Source organism: Schistocerca serialis, chromosome 1, assembly GCF_023864345.2.
Source record: "Schistocerca serialis cubense isolate TAMUIC-IGC-003099 chromosome 1, iqSchSeri2.2, whole genome shotgun sequence".
Taxonomy (NCBI): Eukaryota; Metazoa; Arthropoda; class Insecta; order Orthoptera; family Acrididae; genus Schistocerca; species Schistocerca serialis.
In genome coordinates this window covers 892,197,547-892,222,119 of record NC_064638.1, presented here as the reverse complement: position 1 = coordinate 892,222,119, position 24,573 = coordinate 892,197,547, and the positions used below count along the sequence as shown (strand labels likewise).

Below are 24,573 nucleotides of genomic sequence, written 5' to 3'. Positions count from 1 at the left end.
TTTGCCCCTGCACTTCTGCCTCGACTGACATCTCTGCCCAAACTCTTTGTCTTTAAATATGTCTGCTTGTGTCTGTATATGTGTGGATGGATATGTGTGTGTGTGCGCGCGCGAGTGTATACCCGTCCTTTTTTCCCCCTAAGGTAAGTCTTTCCGCTCCCGGGATTGGAATGACTCCTTACCCTCTCCCTTAAAACCCACATCCTTTCGTATTTCCCTCTCCTTCCTTCTTTCCTGATGAGGCAACAGTTCGTTGCGAAAGCTTGAATTTTGTGTGTATGTTTGTGTTTGTGTGTCTGTCGACCTGCCAGCACTTTCATTTGGTAAGTCACATAATCTTTGTTTTTAGATATATTTTTCCTACGTGGAATGTTTCCCTCCATTATAACCACACACACACACACACACACACACACATATATATATATATATATATATATATAGGGAAACACTCCACGCGGGAAAAATGTATTTGAAAACAAAGATGACGTGACTTACCATACGAAAGTGCTGGCAGGTCGATAGGAACACACAGACACCACATACATACACACAAAATTCAAGCTTTCGCAACAAACTGTTGCCTCATCAGGAAAGAGGGAAGGACAGGGAAAGACGAAAGGAAGTGGGTTTTAAGGGAGAGGGTAAGGAGTCATTCCAATCCCGGGAGCGGAAAGACTTACCTTAGGGGGGAAAAAAGGACGGGTATGCGCGCGCACACACACACACACCACACACACACACACACACACATATACAGACACAAGCAGACATATTTCAATGTCTGCTTGTGTCTGTATATATATATGTGTGTGTGTGTGTGTGTGTGTGTGTGTGTGTGTGTGTGTGTGTGTGTGTGTGTGTGTACCCGTCCTTTTTTCCCCCTAAGGTAAGTCTTTCTGCTCCCGGGATTGGAATGACTCCTTACCCTCTCCCTTAAAACCCACTTCCTTTCGTCTTTCCCTCTCCTTCCCTCTTTCCTGATGAGGCAACAGTTTGTTGCGAAAGCTTGAATTTTATGTGGATGTATGTGTCTGTTTGTGTTTCTATCAACCTGCCAGCGCTTTCGTATGGTAAGTCACATCATCTTTGTTTTTATATATATATACTCCATCTTACAAAGGTTTCGGAAATGTCAAATGTCTCGAGAGAAAACTGCATACACACATGAATCTTATCGGATCCCTTTATTAGATAGAATTTCTTGGTCCTCTTCCTTTGTGAGTTATCCGATTTTGTCCTCACACTTTGTTTCTCTTCTTCTTCTTCTTCTTCTTCTTCTTCTTCTTCCACTAACTTATTTAGTTACTGCCTTTGTAGTTAAATTGATTCAAGATCCCAGTAGGCTGTATGGATATTTTGCCTGTCTTGCTCAGTAAACTTACTGCTGCAGTCTCGTGGACATTTAATAGAGTAATCTTTTGGCTTCATATTTCTTGCAGGAACTTCAGATTTCTTCGTAGAAATATGTACCCTACCATGCTGTTGATTGATTTTTCTTTGATTTCTTTTCCATCCCTCTTTAATCGCTGCCCTTTTTAGTTTTCTTGTTTAGTTACTATTCTCAATACCAGAATTGTCATCTGCAATTTCCCCATCCTGATTGTGATGATTTACTTGTGCAATAGTTGCATCCTCAGCAGTTTTTGTGCCATTCTTTACAAGGGACGTTCCATGTCCAAACCACTGTCTGTAACAATAACATGACAGGTATTTAGAGGAAGGAAGAGAAAATTAACTGGAACTACTATAGTGTCTAGTAAATGCTTGGCTACTCACCAGAATCTGTCGTGTTGTCCAGTCCATAGGAAGGATCACCACCTCTACCTGAACCAGTGAATGAATGTCCTGAGCATCTCCACATCACGGTCTTCCTCAGCTATTGGTATAAACAATAATAATAATAATAGCAGTTATAGCAATAATAATAATAATAATTATTATTATTATTATTATCATCATTATTATAATAGTACTTACCACCAAAATACATACACTAAGAAACAGGTTCTAATACTTCAAAGATTCCATTACATTCTGTTCCTTCTCCAGGCACATTTTCACCATCCTTCTTCCCCTGGACTCCATAATACTTCTACTTGCTTGTAAATACAACAGTGACAATGCGTCTAAAGAGAAGCAGTGGGAAAAGTAACTTCTAAAAGTTCTGTTACAATCAGAGAAATGTAAGAGCTGTTGCATTTCACAAATTCATGCTGCGTCCTTTGGTCTAAAAATGGATCAGCTCTTCCGTCTGTTTGATCCTTGCTATTTTTCGTCAAATGTAGATACGTGACAACAAAAACTGAAACCACATAAGACAGAGTTACGCTTGTTTGACCGTGACATAGGTCTTGATTCCGTGTACCTTATGGTACTAACAACTCAAAAGTGGCAAAAATGTAGTTACGTCTGTCTGAGCCTAAATGGGCGAATAGTTCTAGTTTCTGCTCTAATTTATGATGGAGCAGCTGAGAGGCCCACTAGTGATAAACTACTACTTTTAGTGGTGGAAACTATGACTGTGCTTGTTATGCAGTCTTTCTGTTTCCATCCTCTGACTAGCTGGCAAGTCAGCAATAGAAGTATGAATTGTTAAGTTTCCACAAATAATTTGAAAAGAATGATTGAATGAGATTTGTGTTTTTTATCTATTTGTGTAAAATATTTGCTTCATTATTGGATAAAAACGCTTCCCTTTGACTGATAAATTGAGGTTTGCAAGTACTGCATAGTTCGTGACACAGTACTATGGTTGTGTAAGAAGAATTCTCACTCTAAATAAATTAATATTTTAAAATGTAACTACAATCAAATATCAGCAATACGATTGCTTGTTATGTGGCAGCAGTTTAACACACATACGTAAGCCAGCATTTTTACTGACTTACAGAAACATACATGCCTGTATTTGTTAAAAGAAGTGAAACATTTATTTATTTATTTATTCATTTATTTTAAAAGGTGTACCCCTCCTAACTTACTAGCTTTTCAAGTTGCTTGAACTGGAGTTTCTTCCGCCTCAGTTATGCTGCATCTCTGGCGACCAGTTGTCTTGTATGGCTACATTGACTCCAACAGGGAATTGTATACCTACAGGTACCTCTGGCTAATGCATCTGCTATCTTATATCCCTCTTTGCTGATGGGATATTAAACCTTTATCTTCCTTCCTTCACTGTATCATTTCTATCTGTTTTGCATGTGGCTTCATGCGCAACAGAAACAACTTGGTTTTCTTGGTTTTGAAATTGTTTTGTCTTTGTTACATTTTTCATAAAGTGTCGATTGCTACTCACTGCATAGAGGAAGCATTAAGTCACAGACAGGCACAGCAAAATGACTGCTAGACATTTAAGCTTTTGGACAAAAAAGCCCTTCTTCAGAAATAGAAAATACACACATTTACAACTCACGCATACATGGTCCATGTCTCCAGCCGCTGTAGGCTGACTGGACTGGGCTGGACTGGACTGTGTCTGATGTGAGCAATAATCTGGGGTGGCTGATAGGGGTAAGGCAGTGGCATGGGGTGGGGAAGGGGAGGGATAGCAGGGTTGGGATGGGCACAAGATGTGCTGTCTGTATGAGTGTGAAGGGACGTCTTGGGGGCTAGATAGTGTAGTCTGGGAGGCTGCATGGAGGGAGTTGGGCGCGGGGAGTGGGGGGAGCAGAGAAGGGGAAAAGACTGTAGTCACATTGGTGGAATAGAAGGCATGTGTAATGTTGGAGCAGCAACAGGGAAGGGGAGGAGATAGGTAGGTGGTGGGTGAGGGGAGTACTGAAGGTTGAGGCCAGGAGGGCTACAGCAACAAAAGATATGTCGAAGGAAGAGTTCTCACCTGCGCAATTCAGAAAAACTGGTGTTGGCAGGAATGATCTAGATGGTGCAGGTTCTGAAGCAGTCATTGAAGCGCAGCACATTGTGTTATGGGACATCACCGACCGGGTGGTCCAGCTGTATCATGATCACAGTTTGATGGTGACCATTCATGCAGACAGCTAGCTTGTTAGTGGTCATGTCCATGTAGAAAGCTGCACAGTGATTGCAGTTTAGTTTGTACACATAGCTGCTTTCACTGGTAGCCATGCCTTTGATGGGGTTGGAGATGTACATATTAGCACTGGAGCAAATGGTAGGAGGAAAATGTATGAGACAAGTAATGCGTCTTTGTCTGTTGCAGGGATATGAGTCATGAGGCAGTTGGTTGGGAGTAGCACTAGAGTAGGGATGGACAAGGATATTGTGTAGGTTTGGTGGGCAGCGGAATACCACTGTTGGAGGGCTGTGGAGGATATTCCTCATGTCAGGACAAGGCAAGAGATAGTTGTAATAATGGTGGAGAAAGTGATTCAGTCCTGGGAAGTACTGAGTCATGGGAGGACTGCTTCCGTGTCCTCAACAATGAATATGTGGGAGGTGGTAAGTGAATGGAGACTGTAATCTGCAGTCTAAACTGCCGCTATTTTCGTGCTTTCTATGTGGCCGTGACAGCTAACAAGCTGTCTTTGAGCTGGAATAACCACTGCCAAACTGTTGCCAGCAAGAGGTAATTGGCCTGAGATAATTATACTATCCAATTGCTGAACAAACTGTCCAACACAATGTGCTTCACTTTGACTGCTTCACAGCCTGCACCATCTGGATCCATCCTAACACCACCAGCTTTTTAGAATTGTACAGGTGTGAACTCTATCTACAACATACCCAACAACATCCTTTGTTCCTGTACCCCCCTGGCCTCAAACTTCACTAGTCCCTATCCTCCACTAACCTAGCACCTTCCCTGGTCCCACTTCAGCACTACATATTCCTTCTATACTGCCAACGCACCTAGTCTTTTCCCTTTCTGCTGCTCTCCTCTCCCCTCCCCTCTAGCATTTTCCATTCCCCCTTCACAGCCTCCTGACTCTGCACTTAGCAACCCCACCACGTCCCCGCACTCTCTCGCAGGCAGCACGTCATCTTCCCAATCCCTAATGTCCTATCCCTCCCGTTCCCCACCCTATGCCACCCACTCCCACTACAAACACAGGATTGCTGCTTATATCAGATTCAGTTGCGGACTGCCCCTACTGTTGCAAAACAGCTGCCATAGACAATATCCATGTGCGCGCAAGCGCCGGTGTGTGGGAGCGAGCGAGCGAGTGGACGCGCGTGTGCGTGCATGTTTTTTATTTGTTTCTATTTCCAGAGGAGAACGTTTGGGCAAAAGGGCTTAACTGGTAAGCAGTCTTTTCATTGCACCTGTCTGCGACTTAATGCCTCTTCTACACAGTGAATAGCAACCTATCCTTTTCATAATATTACTGTTATTCTGTCATGGATTTGTTTGATTTTGTTACATGTTTCTAATTCACTGCTAATTAGGTAGGTCGACACACTGTTTCTCAGCAATTGTGGATATGACAAGGCCCACAGAGCATGGCTAGCCTTAAAAAAAACATACTTCAGTGAGAGTACTGAGTAGCAGATTAGTGTGAAAACATTAATTATCGTGAAATACACCTGCGTTGTTCAACCATATTCAAGTGGAGAACAAACAAAACTATGGGGGTTGGCACATGTCAGTGCCCAAAGTTTGTTGGGTAAGGCTCTTAAAAATGTAAAGTGATTTCTGGCATTGGTCTTAAATTTATTGAGAAGTGGCAGCAAAAAATAGACTCAGAATTGAATAGAGTATTATTTTAAATTAAATTCTACACAATTCATGGGAAGCCCATGCTGAGCTGTATTCTTCTTGGAACTATAAATGCTACACGATGTCGTGGTTGGTCAAGATGTTCACATTGCAGAAAGTGATTTGCAGCAGTATTTATGAGAGGCAGTTCAGGGAGAATTTAATTCTCACTTAGTAACTGTGGAAATTACACAGCAGTTTAGCTTGTATGAAATAAATAAAGCTGTTGCATTCATGCAAGAACTTATCAATTTGGGGAGGAAGAAGTGGTGTATAGAGGAATCTAACAATAATTTATATGGGATAACTTGAGATCATGAACATTTTGACTAGACTGACAAACTGATATTATATCTGCTGTGGAAATCTGTCTCTGAAGAAAGTTCTCTGGTATGGAGGTGAAGACAGTCGGGCAGGAGCAGTAGAAGTATGAAAGTATGTGTACAGTTAACTGAAATTGTTAACTACCAAGTACATAATGGATAAAGTTAATGTATTGGTAACTTTTTAATTCGTAGTTAAGAGTGCCATAAATCATTAATTTGTCTGAACATATTTTAAAAAACAATTTTAATTTTCATGGTGATATTTAAATTTCAGCGTCATTGCTATTCCACACACGCAATTTTCAGTAGGTGAAGAAATAACATTACGCCTTATGAAGAGAGAGAAGGGCTCACTTCTGCCTGTGCCAGTTGACCAGTGCAAGGACCTCCCTATGAAGAAGCTGCTTTCTGTTTCTGAGAAAGAACTAGACACAACTTACTCAAAGCTGCTACTAGCAACACCAGCGGAGGTTTGTATATTCTATGAAGCACAGGCATTTTCTCCTATTTCTCACATTTAGCTAACGGATGCATGTTCACTTCTGTATTAAATGAACTGACTTATTTCACATTTCTTCTGCCATTCAGCATATAGGTATGCATTGTGGTATTTCATGTTAGTATCAGATTGAAAGGGAAACTCATTTTGCGACGTGTTGTTCACAATAAGCGTACTGTTGAAATATCAGTTTGGCTGCATCCCACCGAAGTAAATACAGAAATATAGTCTGCTAATTCTTCATCAAATTTACATTTCTGTGGTGATTTATACTGACGGTTTGACACTCGTAGTAAATTCATTCAAATGGACTACTGTAGAGGGGAGAAAGTAATAGGGAATCGTCTCCAATTACAGTAATTTTTCACAGATATTCCTTATAAAATGAAACAAAATTGGGTTACATTTTAACTGAAAAATACAAAAATTAAAGGTTTTCTGTGGGGACCAGTAAAATGTTGAGATAGTTCTTCGAAAGCCTTGGCCAAATTTAAGATGGTTTAAAATTGAAACTACTAGTAATATAGGGAAGATGTTTGGATCAGATGAAAAGCTTTTTCTCTTCAACACACTGTTAAAATTCCAAGGTTCTGTGCTACGTGCTGTCAACGTTGGGGGGGGGGGGGGGGGAGGGGTTATATAAGTTTCACTTAAATTTTGTGTAAGCTTTGATCTTGTATTTCTAAATATGATATATTTTCTTAATTTTTGTTTTATTGAAAAGAGCAGCTTTTCTGGTACAAAAATGATTTGGTTGGTTCTGTAGGCCTTCTCGGTAAGATAAAGAAGGCAAGTTTGAAAATATACTAAAACCTCACCAACCACCGTTTTAAAAACTTCATTTTGTATAAAGCAATACAAAATAGTTTTACTGTAATTCTATATTTATCTATTTGTTTAACTAACCAGTCAAACTTTTGCCATGAATTTAGTTGTTTATGCACACAACAATCTACGTAAAATATTTTGAGTTTGGCTGAATTGGTCATTCACATGCAAGTGAGAAGCTGGCTGCGTGATTATGTGTTCTGTGCAGAGACGGAGAATACTGGCCGACATTGGCACTGCGCTATCTTTCATTGTACCATATTTACTCCGAAAGATGTAGCTGTTGCTTGTTAACGTAACTCTGCCAGAGTGATGCTTTCCTAGAAGTCCAACATAACCTCCAATACTTGATTAAAGCCTTAGGCCCTTCTCAGAGTTTCTCCCCTGAATCTATTTCCCTCGTCATCCGTATGGTAGCCTGCATATTCACCTTCTACATGCTCGCCAAAATCAACAAACCCAACAATCCTGGACGACCCTTTGTAGCTGATTACAGTACCCTCACTGAAAGATTTTCGCCCCTCATTTACAAACACCTCTTACCAAGTGCCCACAACCTAGCCTCCCACATCAAAATTACCAACAATTTCCTTCACTGGCTCTCCACCATCCCCACCCCTTTACCTCTTGGATACCTACTTGTCACTGTTCACGCCACTTCCCTATACACCAACATCTCTCATGTCCATAGTCTTGCTGCTACTGAACACTACCTTTCCCAACGCCTTTCAGACTCCAAACCTACTACCTCATTCCACATACACCTGACTAACTTCAACCTCACACAAAAGTTCTCCTCCTTTGAAGGAAAGATACACACACAAATCCAGGACACAGCTGTGGACACCCACATGGCACCTTCGTATGTCAACCTGTTTATGGGCTGTCTAGAGGAGAAACTGCTTATGGCTTCCAGCAATGGAGGGTGAAGCACTGACAATGCCAGCCACTTGTGCTGTCAAAAGTTCAGCAGAATCGCCAAACAACTGTCAGCCTAAGAACCTGAGACAGAAGCAAACAGGCAGTTTGTCAACAAGTGGCCCAAAATCCTTGACAATTTTGTATCTAGAAGAGACCTTTCTAGCCTCCCAAACCACTAAATCCCTCGTCTTGATCAGGTATACACTGATGATATCTACATGATCTGGACCCAGGGCGAAGACACACAATCCTCATTCCTCCAGAACTTCAACACCTCTTCTTCCTTCTGCTTCACCTGGTCCTCCTCCACCTTGTATGCAACTTTCCTGGACAGTCAGCACCTCCTCTCTGATGACTCCATCTAAACCTCCGTCCACATAAACGTACAAACCATCAATAGTACCTGCATTTTTACAGCTGTCATCCATTCCACACCTAAAAACCTGTACCATACAGCCTGCACAACCAGGGATGATGTATCTGCAGTGAGAACAACTCCCTTGCCCAGAATGCTGAAGGCCTCACTAAGGTTTTCACAGACACTACCTCCCAGACCTTGTCCATGAACAGATCTTCTGGGCCATTTCCCCACATGCCCCCAATCCTATCACCAACCCCAAAAACCAGATACAAAGGAGAGCCCTCTTCACCTCTCAATACCACACCCTACTGGAACAAATAAACCACATTCTTCATCAGGGCTTTGATTACCCAAGAGAGTTTTCACCCATCCTAAAGTGGTGTTTGCTGCCTACCCAACCACCCCAACATCCTATTTCATTCGTATGCCACTTCCAATCCCAAGCATCTGCCATAGGAATCCTACCAGATCAGAGGCCAGACCAACTGTTAAAGCAACAAAATCATATACCAGCTCTCCTGCGATCATTGTACAGCTTTTCATGTTGGTGTGACTACCAACCAGCTGTCAACAAGGATGAACGGCTACCGCCACTGCCGAACTGTGGCCAAGAGCGTGGTAGACCACCCTGTGACACAACATGGAGCTGAACGTAATATGCTTGATATCAATGGGTACTCCAGAACTTGGGCCCATCTAGGTTTTCACCTCCACCACAGGCTTTCCAGAACTCCGCAGATGTGAGTTATCCTTACACCACATTCTCCACTCCCAAAACTATCTCAGCCTTGTGTGATGGTAACCTACTGTACTCACACCCTGCAAAAACAATTTTTGACACCTTTGCCTTATATCCTCCTCCCTGTTCATGTCCCCTCACCCGCATTGCATGTTGGCGTCTGCCAACAAAACTGCCAGTCTTTCCCCTTCCCTGCTCCTCTGCAATTCCCTTTTCCAATCTCCACAAGAGCGTATGTTCTGAAAATTTTAGCTATCCAGTTCATGGTGTTCAGTTTTCAGATATCATCATTTGTCGTACATGCTTTTCTCGTAATGTTTTGACAGATATTGTCAAATGTCAGATTGGTCAAGTTGGATACCCGAATATTTCAGTGAGTGATCAATCGTGGTTTCAGCTACTGCCCTTACCACATCCACTCGCTGTTTTTGTGCATTGTTTCTATCATGAAAGGCACACATTTTTTTGTGGGAATCTGGCTTGAGGGAATTCTCGCCCTAGTACACCCCTAACTCTTTGAGAGTCAACGTCAGTTTCCCTTCCACTTCCTTGGGTGGCCACGAGAGTACTGTTGGCACATAATAAACTGTCTCGCCTCAGCTTTTATAGGCTGGTTGTTTGTATGGATGTGATATAAAATTGGTGCCAGGACACTGCCTTAGGGTGGGCCGTTCCTTTGCCTTCTTCAGTGGCTACTGCTCATTTTTATTGTCACACAAAATTGTCTGTTTTGAAGGAGACATTCTGCTAATTTTGTCATTCAAAAGTCGTTAGTCATGTTACAAAATTTAATGAGCAGTGACTGGTGGCTGACAGTATTATAAGCATAAGAGAGATCTATTAAAGTGAGACTCCTGTTTAAATTTTAAGCAGTTTTTTATGCCAACTGCATCAAAGATGGCTTAAAATTGGAACAAGTAGGGCCCAAAGGAGATATCTGTATCAGGTGCAAAACTTTTTGTGCTCAATCCAGCACTAAACTTTTAGTGATATCATTCATTAGTTCCATTTTCTTTGATGTCAAAGTTGAGGAACATAATTTTTCAACCATTTTGTAACTGCAATAATTCTTTGAGGTATATTCAGCACTTCATTAGTAACTCAACAGGTAAGTTACTACTTATAAAATCTACCAATCTCAAACATCTATATGCAAGTAGGAAATTATTAATATCTAAACATACAATTCAAAATTTCCGCACAAAAGTTTTGCATACTTTGATGCCATAGTGCTAAAAATTATCACCTGCCGTTTCCTTCATTTGTGTTTCATTAGAAAGACCGTTTTCTTTAATGACCATGGCAATCCATTGAGAATGGTCCCCTGGACCTTACAAAAGGCAGGGGATGGTTATTAATAGTGTGTGTGATCACCACTAATTACAATGCATGCTCTGCAATTTGCTCCCACACTGACCTAAAGGTCAGTAAGAGTTCTTGTGATAGGGAATTTCATTCCTCTAGCAGTGCCGTTGACAAATTACCGGATTGTCGTTGACAAATTACCGGATTGTCGTTGACAAATTACCGGATTGTCGTTGACAAATTACCGGATTGTCGTTGACAAATTACCGGATTGTCGTTGACAAATTACCGGATTGTCGTTGACAAATTACCGGATTGTCGTTGACAAATTACCGGATTGTCGTTGGTGCATGTGGACATGCTGCAATATGTCCCCAGAATGCCTCTCACATGCAATCAGTGAGATCGTAAGCCAGTCCACTTACCAAATATCCTCTTTTCCAAGAGCTGCTTCACCTATGTTGTTAAATATGGTCGTGCACTGTCACCCACAAAAATGATGGCAGGGTCAGATGCACCCCTGAAAACATGCACGTGGGGAGGGAGTACAGTGTCACAATAACATTGACTGATACGTGTACTGTGTTCCATAATTTTGAGATTCGTACACCCATGACACATCATGCCTCCCCACACCTCAACAACTGGATCACTGGAACGATCACGTTTGACAATGATCCTGCATGCATTATGGATACCACATCTCAACATCACCATATGAGGGTATGTCCAGTATTATCGAACAGGATCATTTTGGTGATGCAGATGTTATTGTGTGGGGAAGCATGATGTGATAAAGGTGTATTTATTGCCTTATCTTTTAAAGGGTGCAGTTGGTCCTGACTACTTATTTGTGCCATGACTATGCGTGACTGCATCAAACTGTGCATGTGAAACAGTGCTTGGAATGATATGATATTGGGTGAATGGACTGGCTTACCTATTCCTCCGATTTAAATCCCATCAGGTATGTGAAGGATGCAATGGGGAGATGTATTGCGGCATGTCAAACGCACCAGTGACCATCCAGCATTTTGTCAACTGTGCTTGTGGAGGAATGAAATGCCCTACCACAAGAACCCCATTGCCACCTTTGTGGCCAACATGAAAGCACGTTGCACACTCATTCAGGAACCATGTCCCAGCTGTTGTGAAGTCCAGGGGACCATCATAAATTGTGATGGCTGAAGTATAATTATTGTATTTGAATAGAAGTGTCATTTTTGTTTGTCTCATAGGGTATTTCTTCTGCGCCATACAGTAGCAGTTTTTCCTATGTTCATTTAAAGTTTCACCAAGCTACATTACTTGGCAGTGTCACATCATGTGAAAGCTACTTTGTCCATAATGTTTCCACACCAGTGGATGTTGCCTACTTATCAGTCAAACCTAAAATAAAAATAGCATTCTTTTGTTTAGAAGGGTGCTGTAGCAAAGCCACCTCTACAATTTATTTAATACAGATGGAATACATGTGTGGGCCCTGCTTTCACCAGCACAATTGATTGTTTAGAAAATTCAGAGTGGTGTTTGGCTTTGTTTAGTAATACTAGCAACCTTCATTGGCTCTGCAAGGGTAGCACAAAATGTCTACAGTCTGAAGACTCTTCTGGTGTACCAATGATGAATTGTCTACACAAACCTTTCTCGTTGACCAGTCTATCTATTACTGAAAATTGTATCAAAATCTGTACAGTAGTTTTTGAGATTATCTTTTCCTTGCAGATGAAAAAAAAAATGGGAAAGGGTCTTTCATTTAGTAATATGTATAGACAAAAAGCATCCTAGTCACTGAACAAATTCCAGCCTGATCAAAAAACCTTCTTGAACTACATACAGTCCGGTCATGATCTTGGAACAAATTTTATGAACAGTTTCCATCTTGTATGCCCTACTTCTTATTTGACTTCTCAGAGAAATGTTGCTGCAATGTTATCCTATGCAGAGGCTTCAAATGCTAATGAGCTTATGGAAACTATGGAATGGATCAACTCAAGTTTGTCAAGTTGTGGCATCTCTTTTAAAAATTCACAATTTCCAAGGCGACAAAATATGAAAGTTCAGTCAAGTTGAGTTTGGTGAAGTTGGGCTGCTGTTACAATCAGCACATTCTTGGCTCAAAATTCTAATAATCAGCAATGCCAATACTTTGCTGATTACAATGACCCACCAAGCAAATTTATACAAGAAAGGAAAGACAAGTTCTTAAAACATTGAGAAACTGCAAATGTTAACACTTCATCCAAAAAGTTGGTGGATAGAGCAAGTGGCTTCTTTCAACCAGAGTAATGAAAAACAGTAGGAACACACAGGTTACTTAGCAATGCCTGACAAGAAAAACCCTTTCTGGTGACATTAAAGCATGGTTTTAGAGCAGTGTGCATGATGTGGCAGTGCGCAGTAAAGGGGCAGTGTCACACCGTACTGTGTGAAGACCAGTTAATAACATCTTTCTGCTGCATCCATCTGTAGGATGTGCTTCGGAGTAAGCGTAGAACATTTGGTGCCAATTTTCTTGTTATCAAAGGTAAGGTCAAGATACATAAACACTAGTGTCCATTATGGTTGGCATGAAGTACACACACCAGAGGGATGGGTTAGGTGGAGGTTCACAGGTTCGTGTGGCATGCGTAAGTGTGGAAAATGAATGAGAAAATACGTGAGGTTGAGGGAGGGAATTTGGTCAATAGAAATAATGTATAATTATTGATGGGAAGAATTTTGGGCATCAGATGTTAACTGACAATCTACATGGTCACGAGGCTGTGCATTATGCACGGACGAGATCATTGACATAGTGTGGCTTGGAAGTCAGATCTGTGTGGTTTGGAAGATGATGCATAAACACAGGAAAGGAGAGAGAGAGAGAGAGAGAGAGAGAGAGAGAGAGAGAGAGAGAGAGAGAGAGAGAGAGAGAGAGAGAGAGAGACACACACTCAGAAGGGAAATACTTTAAGTAATAGTAACAAGAGGAAAAAATAAATCACAGAATTGTGGGATGGAAGAAAAATCATTGGGCAAAAACAAACAATGGAAATTCAAGGTTGGAATTCCTTATATTATTGAAAAGGACAGATTGCTATTCACTGCTACTGTGCAATCCGTACTACATACATCCCATGTCTGAAATTAAATCCCTTGGTCTCCAGCCCCTGACAGAGTGCTCCAGATATCACCTGCTGGAATTCTACTGCCACCTTGAGGTGGCACAGCCCAACCCTTTGTAGCATCCAGACCCTGCCTAGCTGTCCTTTCCAACTTGCCACATCACCGAAAACTTTCTGCCAACACCTCACTAAATCCAGAGCCGAAACATTCCCAGAACACTATTGCTTAACTTCCCACCAAAATCCCCAGCCCCACAGAAGTTTCAGTCCTATCCAAAGACCTCACCTTAAGCCCTACACCCAAATTTAACCATGTTGGACTTGTCAAAGACCTACTCTCATCCTCTCAACCCCTGCAATGGAAACACTTCTTTGCCACCAATTCCTTCAACCAAAGCCAACCTAACCCATATTGAACCCTGCCTCATACCACCTTGGAATTGTGATCTCCCCCCCCCCCCCCCTCCCCCATGTATAACCACCTTCTGGGGTGCTTCCCTAGATCCCATCCTAAGAACACTAACCTTTCAGCAGAATAGAGAACAGCCATACACAACCTCAGAACAGATCCTGACCATTCTACATGCAGACAAATGTGCCACTAATGTCATTATGAATTGCAGTGACTATCTGGTGGAAGACTAATGCCAATTTTCTGCCTCCTCCACACACACAATTTCTCCTTTGAAGTCCAGGCATACAAACAAATCCACAGCACAGATATGGGCACCCACATGGCCCCATCTTATGTCAACCTGTGTGTGGGCTATCTAGAGGAAACCTGTCTAGCATCCCAAAACACCAAATCCTTAGTCTCATTCAGGTTCATTGACAATATCTAAAGGACCTGGTCTTAGGGCCAAGACACACTATCCTCATTCCTTCACAGCCACAACACCTTCTCTCCGATCACCTTCACCTGGTCCTTCTCAACCTGTATGCTGCCTTTCTGGATATTGACCACCTCTTCTGTGATGACTCAAATGCAAACAGTACCTGCATTTAGAAAACTATCATCCCTTCCACACCAAAAAATACCCCTTACAATCTGGACAACCATGGTCTCTCAGTGACAAGAACATCCTTGCCCAGTGTACTGAAGTTCTCACCAAGATCTTCACAGGCAGGCACTATTCCTCAAACTTAGTGTACAAAAAGAGCTCCTGTGCCGTTTTCTCACGTACCCACAATCCTCCCATCATCCTGAAAAACCAGCAACAAAGTAGTGTCCACTTCGTCACCCAGTACCATGCCGGACTGGAACAACTGAACCGCATCTTTCATCAGAGCTTTGATTATCATTGATTCAGGACATCCTACCCAAGATCATTCCCCCACCACTCCTAAAGTGGTATTCTGTCACCCATCCAACCTCTATTCCTGTGCCACTCCCAGTCCCAACCCCTTGCCAAGGAGGTAGTATCCCTATGGAAGACACAAGTGTAAGACCAGCCCAATACACTCACCTAACACTTGCTATTCCAGTCCTGTCACAGGCTTATCCTGGCCCATCAGAGATGGGGCCACCTGTGAAAGCAATCATGTCATATACCAGCTCTGCTGCTATCAATACACAACTTTTTATATTTGTATGCGTACCAAACAGCTGTCTACTGGGGCGAATGGCTGCTGCCAAACTGTGACCAAAAGCAAAGTAGACCACTCTGTGGCACATATGCAGCAGAAAATAACATGCATGATTTCAATGGCTGCACAGCCTGGTTCATCTGGATTCTCTCCTCCACCACCAGCTTCTCAGAACTGCACAAATGGGAGTTATCCCCACAACACATTCTCTGCTCCCGAAATTATCCCAGCCCCAACATACGGTAACCTACTGTCCTCACAGCCCCTGCCCAACTGTTTCTGCCCTTCTATGTCCCATCACCTTCTCATTTACATCCCCTCACCCTAGCTGTGTGGTGCCCCCTTCCAATGGCCATCTTTCCTTCCCCATTCTTCCCCTTTCTTGTTTTCCACTATCTGAGGTCTCCTGCTCCTCTGAATCACCACCTCCCGATGCTGCACTTAGTGGCAGTCTTGTCATGCTCCATTGAGTCCTCCCTCCACGTGTGTCCTGCTATCCCTTTCCTGCTCTCTCTAGATTGCTGCTTTTGTTTAACGTGACATTTGCATTCCCTTACGTGCTGCCGGAGGTGGGACAGTTAAGTATGTGTGAGGTGTGCTGGGTTGTGTGAGTAAGTGTGCTGGTGTTTTCTGTGACGACGAAGGCTTCGTCCAAAAACTAAATGTCTAACTGTTGTTTCGTGCCTCTCCACAACTCCACGTCATCTTTACATTTACTAGCAGTTTATCCTTTTCCTTATACTCTTTAGCAGTCTGTCTTTTTCCTTATATTGTTAATAGTTATACAAAGATATATATTTTTTTAATCCTTCATATAGGGAGTTTGGCTTTTGTTTACAAAAGTAATGTACCAAAGTTGTCTAATTCTGTAAGTTCTAGATAATGAATGTAAACCTTTTTGTATGTTTGCACAAGTAAAGTTCTGTTTTAGCTCGTCCATCAGTAATCACCGTAACCATGGAAACAAATCACTGTAGACTTTCATGCATCAATCAGTTGTTAATTTGAATGTATTAAATGCAGTTAAAACACTGTAACAAAAGCACTGCTTCAGATATCAACCAGTATGCAGAAAATTGTGCTATTGTTTTCATCCAGGTACTGTCAATAATAGAACGTGAACGCTGTGAGTTAGAGGTACAACTAGCAGATGATGAGTCCCAGCCGGAAACTTGTTTCATCCAGCAAGCTATTGATTTATTGAGCCAGAGAAAAATACCAACCATTTGTGAAGATAACAAATTACTGGAATTGGGAGCAGCAGCTCTACTGCCCGAAACACTGTCGACTGTGGAACCTGCGCATCCTGATTTGCAAGTGCACATAGCAGATGTGGAAATAAAGGTATCAGTTTAATCCTACATAGATATTAAATATGTTGAAAATTAATTTGTGTCACTAGAGGTACAGACAATTTCTCAAACTTGCGTTAAACAAGGGCTATTTTCTTTTAATGTCATGCATGTGAAAAGCAGTGCTACTTGATTGGCCGTCCAGATGCCACCACCTATCTTGAGTTCTCCCCCCTCCACAATTGAAAATGTTCAAGACAGTTTCAGTCGACTTTCTAAAGAATAAAGAGTTGACAAATTACTTCAGTAGCTGGAAATTTTAAGTGAACACACTTTGCTTCTATTTTTATAACTTACATTTCTCATTTTGGCTCATATGTAGGCTCTTGAGAATCTCAGCCCTTCAGGAATTTCTTGCAATACTTTGAAATGGTATTTATTTATTTTCAATTGAAAGATTGCAACAACATAAAAGCAAAATGTAGAACCTGTCACAGATATTTAATAAATGCTTCTGGTGAAGCTGGAGTCAGATATGCTCTTCGCTGTTATAATGTTGTATACATTAAGTAGTCTCCAATTTTTTGCTTACTTAATAATTGTTTCAGCTTGAATTCTGTCTTCACTGCTTGCAATCACTTTCATCACAGCATTGAAATTACCAGTTTCCCTGGATCAATAGTTCATGGAATCTGGAAGGTCATAAACTCCATTGGCCATCTTAAATATACAGTAAAACCCTATGTTTAAAAATCCTTTTTCAAGACATTCCCACATTTAATGAATATTTCAGTAATCCCCGTGAAACCACCGTAAGAATGGTATTGAATGACAGCACACATTCATAGTTTTTTAAATATTGTAAACATACTTAATCAAAATCACGCGTAGCCTTAAAAAAAAGCATTATGTTAAAGCAGTTTTTCAGCCACCTTACAGTGGCACCATTGTTGACTTGACAAACAATGGCCTGGGTTGGCAGAAAGCTGGCATCTATAGAAATCCTGTATCAATGTGACAAAGCCAACATTTTCCAGAACACGCACACCATGCATGAAAGATGCATTGAACATGATCAGGTCACACTGATCTTTCACAGTCCAGTAGTGAGTTCTAGTTGAGTACTACATATCCACTGGATATTTCATAACACAAGCATTGCAGTATCGAGTCTTATCATATTGCATTGCATTCCATGAGTTAGTCTGACATAAAAATCGTGCCTTCAACAGTATCCTTTTGGTTCTTAATTATTGAGGAGTCTGTTGAATAAGTTTGGCACAGGACCTTATTAATCCGTACTGCAGCCTTCAATCAGATAAGTCATGGGACTCATCATTACTTTGATTGGTTTATATGGACAAAATGTACACCTTGTCTTGTCCAGCAAAGATTAATTTTATACTTCTGAGTATTAACTCTAGAGGGGTTCCGTTTGACAGAAGACAGTCCTGCAGCAGAGACCTATGTCCATGTCCCACCAAGCCAGTTTCCAAAATAAATGTAGCAATGTGCCCTAGAAATCTCCAGTTTTAAAATTTGCTGGAAAATCACTGCCTATACTCCAATTAAAATTACTGTGCAATTGACAGAGTGCAGCGGGGAGGGGGGCAGTGTTGCCTTTGTGCAGCCGGCAACACTTCACAAGAGACAACACATACATACAAAACAGGTATTTCAGCAACCACTTGGCACTTGAGAAAGAATTAAGATTGGATGGTGGCTGGCTCGTACCACTAAACTCACTGAACTACCGACCACAAAGTAATTTTAATCGTAGTATAGTTGTCAGCCTGAATATTGAGGAAAGAATTCCATTGTCAATTGAAATACACAGCATACCATGAAAATTTAGAGGCTTGCAGTAAATAGAAAGTTTAAAACCAGTTGTTGTAAGAATATCAAGAAAGGTGCCTCACCCATCATACTTAGATACTTCGTTACCTTGGATGTGAGGTTGGAGCACAATAAGATAGATTTGTTCTTATTGATGTCTAGTCTTCCACATCAAAAAGTAATTCCGTTTGTCAGGAATTTTTAATATTTTCCTGTTAGCCACTCACGTCCACTCCACCTCTAGATTGTTGGTGTGTTGGCCGCCTCCCACTCCACTCCACCCCCCACTGACTTGCCAGATCTGAACCCATGCATACACATCTGGGATGTGATTAAATGTGGCGTCAGAGCTAACCACCCTCTACCCTGAAATTTATGGGTATTAGCTGACCTGTGTGCGCAGATTTGTCAAATTCATCCAGCGACCTACCATTGTCTCATTGCGCCCGTGCCACGGCGTGTCACCATTATGTGCTAAAGGTGGACATATCGGCTATTAGGTAGGGGGCATAATGTTCTGCCTGATCACTGTATAGCCTCATTTCATTGTAAATTCAACTGCTACATTCTTTGTATTATTTACTATTTGAATAGTTACTAAACCTGTTGACAATAATATAATAAATTTCAATAAAATCTTTCAAATGTAACTTTGCTAGGGTTTAACATAGAAATAGTATGAATTTGCGTTAAGAATTACTTTCTGACTGTGGAGTGTGAATGGGGAAACATTATCAAATGTTGATGAAATAATTAAACAAGGAATCGGGAGACTTTTACTGGCAACTACTTTGAACTCATGTTTACATGTTAATTTCCCCCCTGTAGCTTCCAGTGGCAGTGGCAGCGGCAGCAACAGCAGTTGAAGCAGTGGAAGATATTGCTGCTCGAAAACGCTGTGAAAGTTTCTGCAGTGAAGAGAGTGAGTCCGCAAATATTACAGTTGAAAATCTTGAGAGCCCATCAACACAGGCGTCACAAAAATACTTTTATTTCTATCAAGGTTAGTTAATTTAGAATTATTCTTTATACTCAGTGGTGCACACACAGAATTTTCTTGTGTATTTAATTGATGACGATGCATTAGCATGCAGTCAAAAACCATCAGTAATTTGGATTTCAAAACAGAACTAAACTGTTAAAGCTACTGATTATTATAAAAATCATGGTGTTAAGTGTTGTGTAGTGTAGTTTCTTGGGCAGGTTATCTTTGAATACCTGTATGCAAATATAGAACGTTATGATGCATTTTTGTCTTTGGTGCCTCTGGCTAACACAGTCTTTTATTCCATTGTGTCTGTTTCTCATATTATCATTGTCAATTGCAAATGTTCTATATCTTGTGTTTAAGTGCCCTTTCCATTCAAGGAAAAAAACTATAGCTTTATTGCTGTCTTCACTACATTTAATTTAGTTTGTTTTACAGCATTGCTGTTCTAAGTAGCTACACAAGGTGATGTGTACCAATTTTATTGGACAAAGAGCCATGCCACAATAAGTTCAGTCAGCATATTCTTTATTTGCGTATGATCTACTGTTTGTAAAATAATAATCCCCTGGTGTTGCATGCCAAAATAAAATATGTACATTGTTGTAATGATAACTTTTATTAATATTTATTTTATGGCCTTCATTGGACCACTCTAGTCAAAAATACAAAGTTGTAAACAAGTTGTTACACAGGGATACAATTTGGCTCAACAATAACTTAATATGATATTTAGGTAATATAATTATTAGAGTCTATTCTTATATGAAAGGTGTTTTGCTCTTCTGTCTGCCCAATATTTCTTCATTCTTTCAGATATTTTCTTTTTTTCTTCATCTGAGACCACTCTTCCTGTACGTCTTTTATTGATTTTCATTTGTAGTCTGGTTTGCAGGTCTTGCAGTATTATGGTTTTCTCTGTCTTGCTTTTTAGGTCATCTACTGTAATTTGGAGTTCTTTTATATCTTCCTTAATTTCTGTGATCCATTTAATGTCGCTCTTGCTATTCCACAATTTTTGTATTATTTTTTTACTAATTCTGTTTTCTGGAGTTCTCATCAGATGTCCAAAGAATAAGATGTGTTTCTTCCTGATTGTGCTCATGACTGGTTCTATTTTCTTATATACTGTTTCATTTGATGCTATTCTCCAATGTCCATTTATTTTATACTGTTTATTTATACATGTCCTAATTATTCTTCTTTCTATTTGTAGTATTCTGTCAATTTATGCTGTATTAGTTGTTTTGAAGATAGTTTTAGCTGCATACATTATTTCTCCCCCCCATGAACCATGGACCTTGCCGTTGGTGGGGAGGCTTGCGTGCCTCAGCGATACAGATGGCCGTACCGTAGGTGCAACCACAACGGAGGGGTATCTGTTGAGAGGCCAGACAAACGTGTGGTTCCTGAAGAGGGGCAGCAGCCTTTTCAGTAGTTGCAGGGGCAACAGTCTGGATGATTGACTTATCTGGCCTTGTAACATTAACCAATACGGCCTTGCTGTGCTGGTACTGCGAACGGCTGAAAGCAAGGGGAAACTACAGCCGTAATTTTTTCCCGAGGACATGCAGCTTTACTGTATGATTAAATGATGATGGCGTCCTCTTGGGTAAAATATTCCGGAGGTAAAATAGTCCCCCATTCGGATCTCCGGGCGGGGACTACTCAAGAGACGTCGTTATCAGGAGAAAGAAAACTGGCGTTCTACGGATCGGAGCGTGGAATGTCAGATCCCTTAATCGGGCAGGTAGGTTAGAAAATTTAAAAAGGGAAATGGATAGGTTAAAGTTAGATATAGTGGGAATTAGTGAAGTTCGGTGGCAGGAGGAACGAGACTTCTGGTCAGGCGAATACAGGGTTATAAATACAAAATCAAATAGGGGTAATGCAGGAGTAGGTTTAATAATGAATAAGAAAATAGGAGTGCAGGTAAGCTACTACAAACAGCATAGTGAATGCATTATTGTGGGTAAGATAGACACTAAGCCCATGCCTACTACAGTAGCACAAGTTTATATGCCAACTAGATCTGCAGATGATGAAGAAATTGATGAAATGTATGACAAGATAAAAGAAATTATTCAGGTAGTGAAGGGAGATGAAAATTTAATAGTCATGGGTGACTGGAATTCGTCAGTAGGAAAAGGGAGAGAAAGAAACATAGTAGGTGAATATGGATTGGGGGGAAGAAATGAAAGAGGAAGCCGCCTTGTAGAATTTTGCACAGAGCATAACTTAATCATAGCTAACACTTGGTTCAAGAATCATAAAAGAAGGTTGTATACCTGGAAGAATCCTGGAGATACTAAAAGGTATGAGATAGATTATATAATGGTAAGACAGAGATTTAGGAACCAGGTTTTAAATTGTAAGACATTTCCAGGGGCAGATATGGATTCTGACCACAATCTCTTGGTTATGAACTGCAGATTGAAGCTGAAGAAACTGCAAAAAGGTGGGAATTTAAGGAAATGGGATCTGGATAAACTGAAAGAACGAGAGGTTGTAGAGTGTTTCAGGGAGAGCATAAGGGAACAATTGACAGGAATGGGGGAAAGAAATACAGTAGAAGAAGAATGGGTAGCTCTGAGGGATGAAGTAGTGAAAGCAGCAGACGATCAAGTAGGTAAAAAGATGAGGGCTAATAGAAATCCTTGGGTAACAGAAGAAATATTGAATTTAATTGATGAAAGGAGAAAATATAAAAATGCAGTAAATGAAGCAGGCAAAAAGGAATACAAACGTCTAAAAAATGAGATCGACAGAAAGTACAAAATGGCTAAGCAGGGATGGCTAGAGGACAAATGTAAGGATGTAGAGGCTTGTCTCACTAGGGGTAAGATAGATACTGCCTACAGGAAAATTAGAGAGACCTTTGGAGAGAAGAGAACCACTTGTATGAATATCAAGAACTCAGATGGAAACCCAGTTCTAAGCAAAGAAGGGAAAGCAGAAAGGTGGAAGGAGTATGTAGAGTGTCTATACAAGGGCGATGTACTTGAGGACAATATTATGGAAGTGGAAGAGGATGTAGATGAAGATGAAATGGGAGATATGATACTGCATGAAAAGTTTGACAGAGCACTGAAAGACCTAAGTCGAAACAAGGCCCCGGGAGTAGACAACATTCCATTAGAACTACTGACGGCCTTGGGAGAGCCAGTGCTGACAAAACTCTACCATCTGGTGAGCAAGATGTATGAGACAGGTGAAATACCCTCAGACTTCAAGAAGAATATAATAATTCCAATCCCAAAGAAAGCAGGTGTTGACAGATGTGAAAATTACCGAACTATCAGTTTAATAAGTCACAGCTGCAAAATACTAAAGCGAATTCTTTACAGACAAATGGAAAAACTGGTAGAAGCGGACCTCGGGGAAGATCAGTTTGGATTCCGTAGAAATGTTGGAACATGTGAGGCAATACTGACCTTACGACTTATCTTAGAAGAAAGATTAAGAAAAGGCAAACCTATGTTTCTAGCATTTGTAGACTTAGAGAAAGCTTTTGACAATGTTGACTGGAATACTCTTTCACATTCTAAAGGTGGCAGGGGTAAAATACAGGGAGCGAAAGGCTATTTACAATTTGTACAGAAACCAGATGGCAGTTATAATAGTCGAGGGGCATGAAAGGGAAGCAGTGGTTGGGAAAGGAGTGAGACAGGGTTGTAGCCTCTCCCCGGTGTTATTCAATCTGTATATTGAGCAAGCAGTAAAGGAAACAAAAGAAAAATTCGGAGTAGGTATTAAAATTCATGGAGAAGTAAAAACGTTGAGGTTCGCCTATGACATTGTAATTCTGTCAGAGACAGCAAAGGACTGGGAAGAGCAGTTGAACGGAATGGACAGTGTCTTGAAAGGAGGATATAAGATGAACATCAACAAAAGCAAAACGAGGATAATGGAATGTAGTCAAATTAAATCGGGTGATGCTGAGGGAGTTAGATTAGGAAATGAGACACTTAAAGTAGTAAAGGAGTTTTGCTATTTAGGGAGTAAAATAACTGATGATGGTCGAAGTAGAGAGGATATAAAATGTAGACTGGCAATGGCAAGGAAATCGTTTCTGAAGAAGAGAAATTTGTTAACATTGAGTATAGATTTAAGTGTCAGGAAGTCGTTTCTGAAAGTATTTGTATGGAGTGTAGCCATGTATGGAAGTGAAACGTGGACGATAAACAGTTTGGACAAGAAGAGAATAGAAGCTTTCGAAATGTGGTGCTACAGAAGAATGCTGAAGATTAGATGGGTAGATCACATAACTAATGAGGAGGTATTGAATAGGCTTGGGGAGAAGTGAAGTTTGTGGCACAACTTGACTAGAAGAAGGGATCGGTTGGTAGGACATGTTTTGAGGCATCAAGGGATCACAAATTTAGCATTGGAGGGCAGCGTGGAGGGTAAAAATCGTAGAGGGAGACCAAGAGATGAATACACTAAGCAGATTCAGAAGGATGTAGGTTGCAGTAGGTACTGGGAGATGAAGAAGCTTGCACAGGATAGAGTAGCATGGAGAGCTGCATCAAACCAGTCTCAGGACTGAAGACCACAACAACAACAACACATTATTTCTGGTTGTGTAACTGTTTTATAGTGTTTTAATTTTGCATCTGTAGATAGGCCTTTTTTGTTATATGTAGTTTTGGTAATGTAATTTGCGTAGTTCAGTTTTTTATTCTATTCTGACATGATGGCTTCTAATTTAGATTGTATGTTATTAGTTCGCCTAAATATTTAAATTTATCAACAATTTTGATTTCCTGTTCTCCTATTGTAATTTTGTTTGCACGTGGTGGATCAGTTAGCATTATCTCCGTTTTTTCAGATGATATTCTAAGGCCTACTTTCTCTGCTATTTCTTGTAGTGATTTCACTTGTTGCCTGGCTTCTTGAACGGTGTTAGGTAGGAGAGCGAAATCATCAGCGAATCCCAAGCAGTTTAAGCTAATATCGTCTTTTGCACTTCCAATTCTTATCGTCCTTGGATTGTCCTTGTACCATTCTCTCATTATGTATTCCAGTGCACAGTTGGACAGTAATGGTGATAGGTAGTCACCTTGTCTTAAGCCTGTTTTTATGAGGAATGGTTCCAAAATTT

At 40.7% G+C, this 24,573-nt stretch overlaps 1 protein-coding gene across 1 annotated transcript in view; it reads left to right on the top strand.

The window, feature by feature from the left end:
- LOC126411417 (RING finger protein 10) overlaps positions 1-24,573 on the top strand; it is a 119,218-nt gene that overhangs the window by 71,729 nt on the left and 22,916 nt on the right. Inside the window, exons 5-7 of the mRNA XM_050081362.1 lie at positions 6,281-6,476; positions 16,452-16,697; positions 19,310-19,484. Coding sequence (XP_049937319.1) covers positions 6,281-6,476; positions 16,452-16,697; positions 19,310-19,484 — 617 coding nt within the window. The remainder of the gene's footprint in view (positions 1-6,280; positions 6,477-16,451; positions 16,698-19,309; positions 19,485-24,573) is intronic.